We start from the raw sequence: 16,692 nt of genomic DNA, 5'->3' as shown, positions 1-16,692 counted from the left end.
CAGGAATGTAAAGGTAAAGACAGTTTTCAGACTGGGTTTAAAGAAACCTAGTTCTGTAATGCAGGAAGTTGGGAGGGGAAATTCCAGGCTAGTTGGCTGCAGAGGGGAGAGCAGATATTGGAGGAGAGACACTGAATATGAGATCTGAGAATAATTAAGCAACAGAGTCAGGAAAAGGAGGAGAGGTCCAGGAGGTCTACACTGAGATGGATAGAAACAATGAATGTGATGAAAGACAAGGATGACCTGTGGTCATACTTTGTAATGAAAGAAGGTACTCCGAGTGCTACATTCCAGATCTCCTGAAAATTAGAGAGAAATAATTTAAGAATACTGTAAAAGAGCGAGAATTGCAATAACTGAGGCACAAAATGATTGAAGAAAGGCACAGCAGGGTCAAGGTAAGAATGAATTCTGTTAATATGGTATAGGTTGTGATAGGCAGATGCATAATTAAGTGAGAGTAAGAAAAAGTATGTCAAGAACACCACTACTTCTGGTACTTAAGCACATGCTTAACTTTAAGTTAATGGGGTTAAGGTATATGCTGAAGTGTTGAGCAGTAGCAGAGCCTAAGTGATAATGGAATCAGACTCACAGGACAAGAAATGCTTTTAACTAAGCTTTTGTAGCATTTGTGGCTTGGCAGAAAATAATGGTTTACCAGCACAATAAGCAAGCTGGTAAAGGCAGGAAGATGATAAAGATATCAGAAAATAAGTCAAGAAAGTGTAGGGTCTAATTTGTAAGCAATAACCACAGTTCAACCTAGAATCAAGATGTTCCAAAGGGAGGAAGTAGAAGGTCACAGATAAAGGACACAGCAGAGCAGAAAAGATATTTGATATGATGCATTAGGTAAAAATACAGAGCCGCTGAAAGGTGACTCAATTATGGTGGAGAAGCATATTCACATAAGGAAAATAATTGAGAGTGGTTGGGCTTATCAAACAGTGTATTTTAGTCAAACACCAGATAGTTGGCTCCATAGGGGAGTGAAATTTAATTTGCTATATACAGAAGGACACAGTAGATGATCTAAGGGGCCCTTTTTAGCTTTAAAATCTGTGAATCCATCAAAAAATATTAGGTACCAGAGGTCTCCTTAATCTAGCAGGGAAGGACATAACAAGAAGTAATATCTGGAAGTTAAAGCCAGACAGTCAAATTATGTAAAGCAGTTTTTTTAGCAGCAAGGGTGATGAAACATTTGAAAAAAAAACTACCAAGGGAAGTGGTGGATTTTTTTTTATTTTTATTTTTTAAATCAGTTGCCCTTTTTGGATCAAAACTAGAAAACATGTTTTAGTCGAGCACACTGCAGGATTAACTGGGTACATTTGTATAGCTTATGATATACAGAAGACCAGGCTAAGGAAGTGGACAGACATAAGAGGTCTATCTGTAGTAAACTGAACTGGTATAATGTGCTATGCTATCTCCTCCTGTACTGGTGTAAGAGCAGCTAGACCGTTGCAACTTTAAATCTGTTTTATTCAGGATTAAATTGCAGTGGTTTCGATGACATATCCTGGTATAGGAGCGGGCAAACATAACCGTGATGCATGCTTCCAAGTGGCAAGTTTCACTTCCCCCTTTAAAATGGCTTAAATCTACATTCTTCCACAGCCGAAATGATCTAAGCTTCCCATTAAAATCTGTGCCTGCATTTCCGAATCTTGGAAAGGCTAGAGCGGTCGGAGTCAACTGCGTAGGAGGGTTGACTGGCAGCACTTTCTTCCTCTTCCAGCAGAGTGATTGATATTATTTAAATATCCATTGAGGTTAAACAAGAGGAAAAGACAGAGGTTGTTACTGTTTGTTTGTTTTAATCAAAAGCCAAGCATAAGGCAGTTAAGCACTCTGACTTGGGCAAGCCTGTTTATATGGCAAGCCAACCTCAATCATTGAGGGAGGCAGTGCAGGGCCAGAAAATAAAAATACTTTCCCCACAACTTTGCTCAAGAAAAGGAAGTCTGAAGTTAGTTCATGATGTGAGGCAAGGATTTTCCTCATCGGGACCTTCAGACTGTGAGCTTGGGAGTGACACACGGACGTTGGTAACAGGTATGTATCCTTTGTATGCGATGAGGAACAAGAATTAGCTCATTAAAAGAAAAGTAAAAAAAATAAAATCCAGGTGTCTTGAGGGAGTGAATTTACAATTCAAGGAAAAGCTAAATTAGGAACATAAGAAGAACATAGGAACAGAAGCCGGGAGTAATACTACTCCATCTTAAAGTAGGTAGGGTTTGGGTTTTTTTAAGGACCCTTCTACTTTGCAGTCAAAACATATTCAATTATCAGTTTATCCCTGTTAATTATGTTAACACTGCCATTAGCCTAAATAGGTATCTCCCCTCTCAGCCTTTACCCATGCCATATATGTAGTCAGTAAGCAAATCTCCTCTCAGCCTTTTTTTTTGCTAGCCTACATAAGCCAAGCTCTTTTAATCTCCTCTTTTAAGATAAATCTCTCCAGTGCCCTGATCATCCTATTAGTTCTTTTCCATATCCCTTCCCATTTATCTTTCTTGAACATAGGAACCAGAATTGTCCGTGGGATTCCAGGTAAAGCTGACCAGTATAAAAACACCCTCATCTTTTTTAAACTCTCTATTGCAGCGACTCTCAACAAGGCTATGACCCCCTGGTGTGCCTTGAGATCCTTTTACAGGTGACGTGCAAGACAAACATCTACACGATTTACAAGACAAACCCAGAGATTTCAAGGAGGGCTCTCTAGTGTCAACGACATCCTGGCTTGTGGTGGCCGTTCCAAGGCCTTTGCAACAAAAGACTTCTCTGTTATGTTTCAAAAAATGAGTGAAAGCCAAGAGCCAGCTTTTTCCAAGGGGTTCTTGTGTCTAGAAAGGGTGAGAACCCCTGCTCTACTGGAAATACAGCTCCTTGTACACTCTGGTTTAAACTTGCCTTCATCACATTGGCAGCTCATAGTTGTCTAGTGATGCATAACTACACTGAGCTCCTCCTCCTGGGTTGTTTCTGTCAAATTGTCTTTTGTTCCCAAGTGCACGACCTTGAATTTTGCCACTGAATTTCATCTCATTACTACTATTCTAGTCCTCAGGATCATCCAATACTTTTTTCTATGGTACCCCAAATCCTTATCTGTATTGACAGTTGCTCCCCACTTTGCCATTTCAGCAAACTTCCCATTTGGGCAAAGGTCACCAATGAAAAGATTAAACAAAACCAGTTCCCAGGGCCAATTCTTGAGGACCTACGCTAACAATATCCTTATAGTCATCTGATGCTTTCCTTTCCAACATTACCCATTGCCCTCTAGCAAGTTCCTTTTCCACCTTGCAAGTCTTTTACTAACTGCCATATTCTCTAGCGGAAGTAATGATTTCCCATGTGGAGCTTTTAAACATTTCACTGAAATCCAGATAGATGAGAGAAACCATAGTACCTTTAAGTGCAAAATCGGGTCTCCTATCAATGATCTGTATCAGGTTAACCTGTTACAACCTACCTTTGGTAAACCCATATGGCATGTTTTCTCATTTTCCATTTATCTTCATGCCTAATTATTTTTTCTTTCAAAATATTTTCTAAAGGCTTGTATGCTGTTGCCGTCAGGCTAACAGGGCTGTAGTTTCCTGGGTCCCTTTTTTTCCCTCTTCTTAAATGCAGGTGCTACATGTGCTATTCTCTTATCAGCTATGACTTGACAGATTTATTAAAAATATCAGGTCAGCAAATATCTGTATCAAAGGAACAAACGTTTCATATGAAAGTCTTGCCTACCGCATGCATCAGTGGAATGATTTAGGTTCCAAACCTGAAAACACTTTTGCACAAACCCAAGTTAAAACACGTGAGTGACTAGTCCCAACAAAATCAATCCGGCAACATGAATGCTTGATGTTAAATGTGCATATTTGCGGCGCTACAGCCTTTATCTCTCTCTTTTCAGAACTGTTTGCTGTAGATATTATTCCTTTCATTTCCTTTTTAGTTTATCCATTTATTGACTTCCTGGAAACAAAAGGCTTTGCTGAGCTAAGCTGTATCAAAATACATGTCCACTGGGGAATATGACCCAAGGCCATTGCACTGAATGGGCCTGTGATTTCCTCGCCTAAAAAGTTAAATATTTGTTTTATTTGCATGTAAAAAAATAAAAAACCATGTTCAGTTTTACAAAGATTCCTCCTAAGCATGAATGGCCACTGGAATCTGGGATTTAAATCCTACCCATATCTCACAAGGCCTTGTGGAGTTGCCTGCAAGCTCCTAGCCATGAAGCTAACAGAAATGGCCTTTGTTGCAACATGGACCATTGTCGCTATATTTTTTGTTAGGGGACGAAAATGAGCTTGTATTACCACAAAAGCTTTTTGGTTGATATCTGGTTCTACTGAATTAAACAAAAATTACATCGGGTGCCTGTACACGAGCACGGAGGCTGCTCTGACGTGCTGTAATTACAGCACATCGAAGCAGACTCGATTAATTGAGTCTGCTGGAATGTGGCAATTACCACGCACCGGCAGCCTCCTGCACCTCGTGCATCAGCATCCGCGCGCTTCAAAATGCTGGCAGGGGTGCTGGAAATAAAGCTCGGTTAATTAGAGCAGCTCCGGGAGGAGTCTAATTAAAGTGCCACCCCCCACCCCACCCCCAAAGCATGAATTAAAAGTGCCCATTGACTTCACCAGGGCCAGATTTTTACTACTTCCAGACTACTGATTTTCTCTAAGGCAGCGATTCACAACTGATTGGCTACGGAGGTGCCATAAGTGGGCCAAAAAGGCAGATATGTGGTTGGAAAGGCCAATCACTCCAAACATTAGTCTCCTCCAGCTGCTAAAACGAAACAAAAAAATATCTGACAACAAAATCAAAGAACAAACCTTAGAACAATCGAGGGAACGTGCACCGGGCATTAAATACCATTTAGTCCGACCACCAGTCCAGCATCATAAAGGAACATAAAACAATAGACACTGCGTATGCAGGACTTCCACAAAAGAAGTTTATTATTATTCTTTTGTTACTCCTGTGCCCCCCTATCCTCTCTGCAACAGCAGCATAAATATTGTTACCATAATATAGCTGATGATGCTGGTGCACACATGAGAAAGTAAATCAAAAGCCATTTTAATTTCAAACTCCATTAGAAACACAGGAAAAAGATCAACATTTATGAAATGGAAAGGAAAAAAATGGTATGGAAAGAATTTTTATTGTTCAAGCTTCCAAGAGGGTATTACAAACAATGGAGAGCAAAGTAAAGCTAGAAATGAAATACTTGACAGCATCTTTTTAAAAATTACAGCTAAGAAACCTAATAAAAGTTGAATAAACAGTTACTAGAAATAAAAATTTTACACATATGATCTTTGTCTGGGATTTTTATTTCTTTAAAATAATCCATACAAATGGTTACAGTCACAAACATGATTTTAACCAAAAATATTGCTAGCCTACCACATTACCAGGAAGGAATCAATGTAGGCAATGAAATGCTGCTACTTTTCAGTAGTCTAGTGCCTTTTTCGCATACCACCAATAATATATACTTTAACTGGTGACAAAAAGCACAATGCTCGTTTATACAAAACCTTTATTTTCCTCAAAATCTCTTTGCAATGTTGTCTTCATTTTGAAATAAGGGAATTTATGCCAAAATTAGGAGAAACTGTTTCTCTTTTGTTTACTAAATTATTCTAAAAAATAAGACAAGCAGGTAGAAAAAACAATGCACTGTGTGGTGTAGAAAGAAAAATGGGCAAAATTTATTGTCCTGAGAAGTTTGCCAACTGCCTCATTTTTGGGCATGTTTTAACATATAAAAGAAAGGATTTTTAATCTCAAAATTGGTTTGCTGAATGCCTCCCTTATGGTTTTTTTTCTTGTTGACAGCTAAGCAAACAAACCCTTTTTAATGTTCTAAAAACTGTACACAGACAAGTACATTCATGATATAATTAACTACTAACTTTTCTTGCTTAACAAAGAACCCATAGGACACAGAAACAGTGAATCAGTCCACTGGACAGGGACAAACTACAATTTATACGGAGGAAAAAAAGTTTCCAAATCTTCGTTTTTGACTCCCACCTTTTCCTTTTATACTGTATATTGGACCAGTTTCTAAAACAATAATCGTCTCCTCCTGTAAGTTCATGGTTTTTTGCCTTTATTCAAAATCCAGATTTTTTCCACACGCTCTCTCTGAAGTTGAAATCTCCAATGCTGGGAATGCTGTTTTCTTAGGCTACAATTGGTCACTTGGGTGGTCTCTATCAGCTTCTGGTTTGACTGTTTGGCCGGGGGAAGGAGCATGGGGCGGGTGAGCAACAGCAGGGAGGCCGTGTGATAAAGACATGGGGTTAGGGACTATTCCTTCTACTGCGGTAGGTATGCCAGTGGGAGCCACGCTTACAACACCAGGAGGATACCTGCTAAGAGAGGAAAGTGAGAACGTTCATTAAAACCCAGAGACGGCTGATAGGAAAGTCCACCTGGGCTCCTGCAAAGAGAATTGCAAAGGTTTTTGTTGCATTTGCAGAACCAGAGGTGTCTGTAAGTCTCAAGATGACACCGACCATGCAATAATGCAATTGCTGCTGTACTTAACTAAATTAGATACAGGGATTTGCTAATTCCTTCGGATGCCAGATTTGTTAGTTCCTCTGGCAGCCTAAATGACAATGAACAACAGGAACGGAAACTGAAAGTCGTTTATATCTCTGAAGTTAAAACCTGAATTAACTAATTCACTGATGACTTTACTGGGAGTCTAAATCCTTTGTTTCCCGCCACATGACTTTTCTGAATTTCCCCTTTTAGGCCAAAGCTAATCAAATGATTTTTGTTTCTTGTGTAGTTCTGAAATTGTGAGTTGGGCCCCCGACAGATGTTAAAGTGTAGGCACGATGGGATCTAATGTGGGATCTCAATACTTACACTTCCTGCCATGCCACATATGCATGGGGGAAGGTGTGACTGTGGGATCCTGCAGCAGATCCCATTGTGCCATATTGCCAGTGGGAAGCGTACACTTCCCCAGCTGGAAACCCTGATCAGCTGAGTGGGGTGTCCAGACATTGGAGCGCATGGTGTGCCCCTGTCGGACAGATCCAATCAGCTGAGGGGCCTCCAGAGCAAATGGGAGTCTTGAAAGGCTCCAGTGCAATACAGAGGCTGGTCGCTGGCCACATGTGCAATTAAAAGCTGTAGTAAGAACTAGCACAAAGTCATTACACATACCTTGTTGGGTAACTTTGTGGCTCATTCCTTGGTTTATCACTCCATTAACTGATTGAACATTAACCAGATAATCTAGCCTTAAATGTAATGTCTATCAGGGGCCTTGGTTTTAAGACACTGCAAATCTGAAAAAAATTACATCTCCAAAAGCAAACATTTTTCAAAAGCATTGACAGCTAAGGGTGCAGCTGTAGCACTGCAAATTTTAGTCTAAAACTGGAAAAAAATCAGACCCACACATTTGTTGCACTTCAACCTTGCCATAGTTCTTGCCTTTAAAAAGGCAGGTGCCTGTGGCAAACTGGAAGGAACAGGAGAAGGAGGAGCACAAATGCAGAATTATGCAGTCCATCATTTTGGCTACTCTTTCTTTCATCAAGCATCCAAGTCTAAGTTTTTGGGGGTTCAGAAGAGACTAACTGCTTCATGCTGGTTTCACAGTGGCTGTGATGTTAAAGGTAAAGAAAACAGGAAAACCTCCGGCTCATAATTTCTGCATTCTGAGGGCGTAACTTAATTAGCGCTTGCTACATTTAAACAACAATTGCATGTTTTATCCTCTTTTGTGTTTCTTACAAAAATGTTTCTATCTTCAGCCAAGTACCTACAGTTCACCTTCAGGGTTATCTAATTCTAGCCACTTATTTCATCCTTTGACTCACTCTCCCACTCCCTCAAAAACATGCACTTATTTCTTCTTTCCTTAAACTGGTGTTCTCTTTATCCAAGACTTTTAAGAGAGTGTTTATTCATTTTAAAAGTCTAAACATTTAGGGCTGTTATTTACTCACTGTGGCATTTGATACCCTATTATTCATTTAAGCTTAAATGGCAGCAATTGCAATTGCAGCCTATTGAAACTTTTTGAACCGGCATCCAAAACTCTGTCGTTGATGTCCAAGTCGTTAGAGAATTCCAAACCGAATGCCATGGGCATTTCACCGCACTCCAATTAGCTTTTCTGAAACTTTTGTGTTGCTTCCCCCTCTAAACCTGCTTAAGTGCAGTGAATGTCAGGGTGGAAAAAATCTCCAGCATCCAGAGAACTTGTAGAGGAAACAAAAGATTACATGAAAACAGCTTTTCTCCTTCCATAACCTGAAACACATGGAAGCTCTCCATCACAAGCATAATGCAATGGGAACCTGGCCTGGCTTTCTGGTATCAAAAGGCAGACCTGGGAATTTGATATTACCCTGGTCACCCTGAGGGGTTGGATATTTGTATCTTGAGGGGAATCACAGTATCTATAGGTTGTGACATTCATCCCCCTAAACATACACACACCAGGTGCCTCCAAAGAAACTTTACAAGTATCAATTTACAAAATTTCCGGTGTAAACTGCTCCTCCGGAGAGTTTTTCTGGAATTACTTTGCAATTGCTAATGAAATTAGTTGTGAGTTTCAGTAGTATAATTTGAATCTTATTAACCAAATTGGCTTCAATTCCTGAGAATGTGATAGGGTATGGTTTTGTTTATTCAAATTTGATTTTGAAACTGGTTCATCCATTCCTGCACGTATTCTGTACAAAATTTCAAGCAAACACCATGAAGGCAAAAATCCTCAGTTTAAAAGACCTGGTATAGCGTCGGAAAAGACACAGCATAGCAGCCTCTTCCAAGAGAAAGAATTCACAGCTTCCAACCATCACCTCCATCAATCTGCTCCTGGAAACACCTGGGCCCAGCAGTGTGACCTGTGTGTCAATACATTTATGCTTGATGAATCAGGGCAAAAATAAATCACAGGGTTTCTCCCAGAGAGAATGTCCTGGCAGGCAGCCTTTCCCTTTTAACCCAGATACGTTCTAGGGGAGAAGCATCTGCCGATCACAGTCATGTTCTGACCGCGTCGGAAAGTCAACTTGCGTAGACAAGACCCGTATTACTTCAAGAAAGTTATTCCTTTCAGTGCTGGCCCAGGAACCCCTAATCATTGTAGAGCTGTGATACTAATCTTGACCTGCAGATCCATTGCCTCTTCATCCCAAATATTTCTCATTAATCTAAAATGGCATCCAAGCATCATACAATTATGATTTGTCCTGAAATCAAATGATGCATTGCGTGAGCCAAAATCTCAACGGCATGCCTCATTGTCGGGGTGGTAGTTTCCTCACTGAAAGCATCCCTAGTTTCCACTGTATTTTGCCATACAGTTTTGGTAAACTCCATCTCCAGTTACTTCAATATTGTATTTTCCCTGCTACTACTGTATCAGTGTTTTTCTAATCTCATAAGTAACCTTATCTTTGAAACCAGGCAATGTAAATTCAGCAGCTTTTATACACTCCCAAGCACTGGCAGCCTCCCATTGCTTTGCTGTTTCCCACTCCCTTATACTGTTAACCAGCTGATGCTCCATCCTTCAGAATGCCAGGCCCTCTTCCAGTCCTTCTCTGCCAGGAGCAATAATCCCAACGACTACCCGGATAATGTCTGTGTCACAAACTAATCTATCTGCTCAAGCTGAATTTGAGATGCAGCTTTTATCTTACATTTCCCATTCTGCTCTTCCTACTTTACAAAAGATGCTCCCAGTGCAGAGGGTCAGGGGATAAGACAACTGTTAAACAAGTTTTAGTGTAATCTTCTCCATCGTCTATATTGCAATACTACCTAGTCCCAGTGCCATTGTGATAGGTGCTGCACAAATATAACACACATCTGTCTCTGTCCCAAAGGCTTATAAGTTAAGTATAAACTGTTTTCTTGGATTGCAGATAGATAAATCAATAATGGAAGAGCTCAGCACACTACTCTCTAATTGATTCCAGAATAGATTACATTAATAATATTTAAATGTGCATGTGCTGTTCACCATCGGCATCTGGTAGAAGACAAAAAGACACTGCTATCCCTGTAAACCGCACAATATTTGTGTCTTGTTTCCATGACTATGTACATGGCTATATCCCATACTCTGACAAAGAAAGCAGTAGTACACTATCTAGTAAGAAGTCCGATAATGAAAACACAACAATAACACACAAGTAATAGATGCTGCTTCTGCTTTGCCCCCAGACTATTGCAAATAAGTTCTTTCTCAGGATCACCATTAATCTTTACCCCTGGAAGAGGTCCTGTTTGTTTGACCTCTTTAACAGACTGCCTGTCCTTGTTTAGCAAACAGTTTTCTTTTCTGCAGGATTTCCTCATTTTCAAAAGCCATTTGATCTGGGTTATGTTCAGCTGCTGATTGCTGAATGTTCTTCGCTGCCTCTTATTACAACACACTTGATTCACTTAAGAGTTCAGTCCCTTATCACAACTCAAATAATGATATATCCAGGATTAAATATTCTCGTTAGTTTTAATACGTCAAAAGATCTATTTGCATTTTTGACGTATAAATGATCATCCCAGTTCCTATCTGCTGATACAATTACATGAAGATAATATGGCTATTAGCACATCTGAAACATCATGCTTCTCGTGAAAGGCTTAACTCAACAGGCAGAATGATAATCTCATTTTGGGAAAAGAAGATAAGACAGAAATATTTGTTTCAAACAATCAATTCAACTTCTGGGTTGAAGGCACAATGGAACTTAACACTAGCAAGTATGGTTATTGAAATTCATTCTTTCATAAAAAACCAGCTTCAAATTTATATATTCTGTATCACCAGAACCACTACAGCAATTGCTCCCAGGGGCCTTTCTTTAAAAAAAAGATTGTTCATTGGTTTGTAAAGACACAATTTATCAAGTTATTTCAGAATCCCTCTGCCAAATTAAGGACTCGCAGGGTACTTTGTGCTCATTAATCATCAAGTAGTATTGCCCTCACTACTAAATTTAACACAGCTTAACTAAATGCAAAGCTTTTTCTATATAAGGAATCGTTCTAAATTTTCCTTTGAAACTAGGAAGTGCAGTTGTAAAAGTTTTACAGTTTTACTGGGGTTTTTTAAATGAATGTAAGCATGTCTCATTTTCCTATTCCCAATAGTATTTTTGATATTTAACTAAGTGTTTTGACAAAAGCAAACCATAAAAAGGGTGTTTTGTGCTCTCTGCTTATATGGCTCCACTTCAATATATAATAAAACTCATGTCCTATAAAATTTTAATCATGTGCTTTACCATGTGCGTCGCAATCCCAACTGAAGCCAAAAGAACTACTCACTGGGTGCATCCACACGTGTGTTTTACTGTGCAGTTGATTAAATAGCTCTGCAGTAAAGTGTCACAGTCTACACATGTGTCGGAGCAAGTACCATCAGGGACAGTATTATCTTATGGCAGAATAATTAAGTGCAGCAAAATGCCAGTGTAGATGGTGACAGGGGCTAGCTGGGGCATAAGGGTGCTAAAGTGCAGGGCCTGCTTGCCCCCTAGCCACAACTGCAGTTTTGGCACTCTTGTGCCACAGCCAGCCCCTCTACTGTCTGGCGCTGCCACCCAGAGCCCAGAGCTGACCTTCTGAGCCTGTTGCCAGCCCAGGGCTGCTCCACCCGGCTCAAACCACTGCTGTCCCAGACACACATGTAGACACTGCACCCAGGAGCAGTTGACTGGCACAAACTGTTCTGGAGTTTATCATGTCGCATTAATTGAATGTGTAGATACAGTCACAGTGAGTACAGTTACATCTGCACTTAACTTGTCAGTGAAGCAAACAAAAATATCCTTACTCTCTGGAAACAGAGAAAGAAAACAAGGAACCCAAGTGAAGAAGATAGGAAGATGAAGAAGAAAGTGAAGGACTGAAGGAGGAATTGTGGCGGTTTTGAACCATCTCCTTTCTGGAAATGTTGCCTTTCATTGCTGGTTTGTTGCCCTCTCAGTCATTTTAACCCAACTTATAGTGTAAAATTGGAACTGGGAGCTCAACAACTGGAGAATTCCTATTTGCATTAAAAAAATCAAGTCATCTGATGTTGGTGCCTAAACCTGAACAGCTGCTGTTTGGACATTTGGGATGAAGGGAAACAGCAAAAAAAGATCCAGGAGATAAAATAACAAATAAATAAATATAATAAAAAGAATGGTTAAAGATCAGGTATAGACAGATTTAACTATTTTAGCAGTATCAAATTATACCAGTTAAGCTGTTACAATAAAACGGTTACAACCCTCTACTCTTATAATGATATACGAGGAGCAAAACTGTTTTAACTTGGTCGGTTTCATTTAAAATGCAGATCAAAAAGATTTAGTTCCTTATACCACTGACCCTTATGGACGTAAGAGTTATATCGTAACAACGGAAACGGACCAGCACTCTTAAGGGACGACTCCCCACCCCCTTTTAAAGTGGTGGAAATGTATGCCTGTTATAAACTTCACCCTACTTCCTTTTATTAAGTACTATGAACTGCTTTTCACAGTGGAAGGCTACACTGAACAATTCTAACAAGAACTTTTTAAGGAACTCTACAAAAAGAAAAGACAAGACAAAAGAATAAATATACACTTATGATGGTATTTGTTCCCAATATATTTATAACAGCAATAAGCAACTGCAACTTGTGCATTAGTGAGCTATTTGTATTTTCCTTAGATGGCTGAGTTCAAGAGGGATGCTAGCAATAGCTTATTATTCCAACTCTGCTGTGACTTACTGCCACATTATTACTTTCAGCAAAATGAGCATTAGCTTTTACTGAAGTCACTGGAGGCTACCAGGATTGTTCCATTTGCATATACAATATGCATTGTTTCTGATACCGGCATTATTAACTTCAGAAGAAAAGTAGATAAATGGATTTATCCCAGGACTGATTTCAGCCAATCATGAAACAGAATTATTTTCATGAATGTAATAGTCATAAGAACAACCTACTCAGGCCTAATCTGAAAACATTTTCATAACAATTCAATTTATTAAATGGGAACTTTTTTCTTTAAACTGGAATATTTTGCTCTGAGCGCAGGACCTAATTCTTTTCCTACTGAAAGATGCTTACCTGTACGCAGCACCATTAAGCTCTGGATGAACAACTCCTGGATCCATGCTGGCCCAATGTGTAGCTGCAGTCAAATGATCTTTGTTAACACAGTTTTTCAGGCTGTCTGGAATACGACCTAGGTGGGAAATAAAGCATGAAATAAAACCTGGATCTGTCAGGTATGACAAAGAATAAAATATATTAGACGGTAAACCTAGCAATTTTCAAACAAAAACTGGGGCTCAGATCAGAGACTTATTGTTCCCTTTGCCATGGCTCTGTCACCACTTCTTGAACTCCAAGTCGTGTTCAGTTGCTCTCTCCTTTTCTCTCCTCTATTCAGCTTCTTGATAAATCTTGTCACTGTTTTACCCACATCATCTTGAAATTCACACTTTCCAAACTGCTAAAATCGGTTTTCATATACTGGTTGCTCATCAGCTTACATATTAGAGTACTGGTCTCTCTATTTCTAAGCTTTCCTTTCTGGCTTCTCCTCCAGGTAACCACTTTTGAGAATCTAGGATGAAATCAAGAACCTTTTGAAGTCAATGGGAGTTCTGCTCATAGCTGTTTTATTCACTCATCATTACTGCTCCTTAATGAGACAGAGAACATTTGCATCTCTTAATCCTCATATAGCTCTTTCCATCCTAAGGAAAATTTAAACATGTCCATGGACTCCTTTCCATGAGCATTTTTGCCTAAACAGTGGTCTGCCTAAACCTTTTCAGATGCAAGCCACCCTTCATTAGACTCAAGGTATCATTGGTTAGACTCAAGGCATCCCTCAGAACATGTCAGCTCTTTATTTTCACTTGTTTCTTTGACTACAGAAAATAATAGAGTAACGTTTCTGTTGCAAACAACTCAAACCACAACACATCAGAATGTTTTTGACACTATGCACTCCTATCTGGGTTGATCTTGTGAATCATGTTCGCACACCAAACAGCAGTAACATTGTGTGGCACCCCACAGCACCTTTGAAAGGATCTCAAGGCACTCTGGTTGACAATTACTAGCCTAGATTTCATGCAGCCTTCAAATTACAATTATTCTTCAGCTTTTAGGGCCCCATGCAATGCTCTCTGAAGACAACCTATATATCTTATTTAATTAGTCTATAAAGATTCATATCTACCCTGCTTTCTGAATGGAAAGACTGTCATCTGACTTGAAAGGAGTGCTGGGCCAGTTCTTCATCATCAGTGTTTGGGATGGTCTTGACTAGGGGTGTGCAAAATGGGCCATATTTGATTCGGATTCGGCCTGAAACGGGGACAGTGATTCAATTAGTTGATTCAGATCACTGTCCCGATTTGATTTGGCTGAATCCAAATCTGAAGATTCGATGCTAATTTGGAGAACCAGCAATTTGGCCACAGACACAGCTTTAAACGTTTTTTCTACATACCCCAAGATGCTAGGCACGGCTCATGATCTCTGCAATGGTGGGGCAGATGGAGCGTCCCACAGGAGCACGGGGGGTGGGGAACCCTGCATACTTCCGGTGCACTTCTGGGTCCACCGCTGAGTGCATGGGGATCCCCCACCCACACCTCCTCCAGCCCGATGATGGGCTGCAGGGGGATCCTGGGTGCCCTCCAGACCTAGGAGACACCAGTTGCCAAGCCAGGGGGACAGGGGGATGCGGGGGGGCACGCTCTCCAGCAGACCCAGAAGTGGACTGGAAGTGCTTCTGGTCCACTTCCAGGTCTGCCGCTGAGCAGGCTGGGGGACCCCCCCCCCCATGCTCCTGTGGGACGCTTCATGTGCCCCACCATCTCAGTATTCAGGAGCCACCTGGTACCTTGAGGTATGTAGAAAAAACATTTAAAGCTGTGTCCCTATGTCCGAATCGTCAAATCTTTCTGAAACTCTCCGAACTGATTCGGAGAGTTCTGATTCAGTTCAAAGTGGTCCTGATTAGATCGGATTCAGAGATTCGGTCACCGAATCGAGCCAAATCTCCGCTGAATCAAATCAGCGACTGAAGTTTTGCACAGCTCTAGCCTTGACTGCTTTCCATACAACTGTCCCATCCTCTATAACAGTGGTTCTCAACTGGAGTTCTGCCAGCCTGCAAGGGAAAAGCCACGGTTTCCCACATTTTTCTCCTTGAAAGGAAAATCAATTTTTAAAGTTTATTGATTCATTTTTTAAATCTGTTTATGACCCTTTCATATATTTTTGCAACCTGCTTTTGGGTCACGAGCCTCAGGTTGAGAAATGCTGCTCAATAAAATACATGGGTGTGAGTAGCTCCCACTGAAGTAATTGGTTCCCATTTCTCTGACCGAGTCTGCACTAGAGCCTCATTCCTTTGATGATTAGAAATCATCTTTTAATTTCTAGCCTAAATTTATTCTTGGCCAGTTTATACCCTTTTGTCTGTGTGCCTACACTGTTCATTAGTTTAGAGTTTTTTTCCCTGCTGTGTGTTTACTTCCTGCTGTATTTTTAGAGAACAATCTATTCCTACCCATTCTTAGTCTTTGTTTTGCTGGGCTACTCCAAGCTCCATGAATTTCCTTTCAAAAGTTAGTACCTAAAGAAATGTGTTTATTTTCTACTTATTCTGCAATGTGTTCCCTTGTCACTCTTATTTCTTGCCTTCTCAAATTCACCTATATGTAATGTTTGGTGCATTTCTTTACTTATTACTTTGCACATTGTATATAAGCACAGCCACACTAACCCTCCCCCTGCCCTTTTTAAACAACATGTTCTTCACATGGCATGCACGTTGTTGAGGCATGCGTTCACTTATTGTCCATCTTCTTCTAATTATAACCCCGCTCTGTTCCCCCTGTGACTTTTGCATATTAAGTTTCATCCCACACTTCCTGTATCTGTCCTACATTTGTTTCATTAAAGTTCAACGTCTTTCTCACCTCCCTAATGTTGGCCTTGATTTAGTCTTACTACAAACCGTGTGCAGAAGCTTGAAGAGATGACAGCTTCAATATAAAGCAATGATTCCTTACTTGGATATTCCACTTGCCTGCTTTAGAGAAATAAGTCATTCTGTCTCAGGTAGACTTGTGTGCAGAACCCTTAGCACTACACCACCTGTTCCTCTATATTGCTGATTTCTATTGCATCCCCATCCTGAAAAAGATTTGCTCTAGACAGGCTGTCCGACTGATCAGCCAGTCTAAAGAACAATGTTGTGGTCTGCACGTCCTTCCCAGAGATAAAGCCTGTAACTGTTCTGAACAAATTCAGTCTCCTTAACTTACAATGCTGTCATTTGCCTTTTTTCTAAGGCAGAGTAATGTGTTGCAACTGAACCACCCCACAGGTGAACTAGATGCCTACTGACTGAAGGGCACTCAGGGTGCGTTATGCAGAGATAAATCACGACCATGTACTAAGGATCTGGCATTAGTGCTTAGTGACTCATTTTATGCAGACTGCTACCTTTTATTTTCAGCTACACGGGATACAAACTAAAGCCCACGCTTTGCCTCATTTTATTTATTAGCATTTCATACTTAGGGCTTGACAGATTTTTTTTTTCCATAACAGAGAGAGAGGGAAAG

General features: G+C 40.3%; 1 protein-coding gene across 11 annotated transcripts in view; it reads right to left on the bottom strand.

The window, feature by feature from the left end:
• Window positions 1–5,369: 5,369 nt before the first annotated feature.
• CTBP1 (C-terminal binding protein 1) overlaps window positions 5,370–16,692 on the bottom strand; it is a 434,128-nt gene continuing 422,805 nt past the window's right edge. For all 11 annotated transcript variants that reach the window (XM_006033348.3, XM_025215127.1, XM_025215124.1 and 8 more), the window contains 2 exons: window positions 13,163–13,280; window positions 5,370–6,437 (listed from right to left, as the gene is read on the bottom strand). In XM_006033348.3, the coding sequence (XP_006033410.1) occupies window positions 6,251–6,437; window positions 13,163–13,280 (305 nt within the window). In that variant the 3' untranslated portion in view covers window positions 5,370–6,250. The remainder of the gene's footprint in view (window positions 6,438–13,162; window positions 13,281–16,692) is intronic.

Source organism: Alligator sinensis, unplaced genomic scaffold (assembly GCF_000455745.1).
Source record: "Alligator sinensis unplaced genomic scaffold, ASM45574v1 scaffold214_1, whole genome shotgun sequence".
NCBI classification, from domain to species: domain Eukaryota; kingdom Metazoa; phylum Chordata; order Crocodylia; family Alligatoridae; genus Alligator; species Alligator sinensis.
This window is presented reverse-complemented; position numbering and strand designations above follow the sequence as displayed.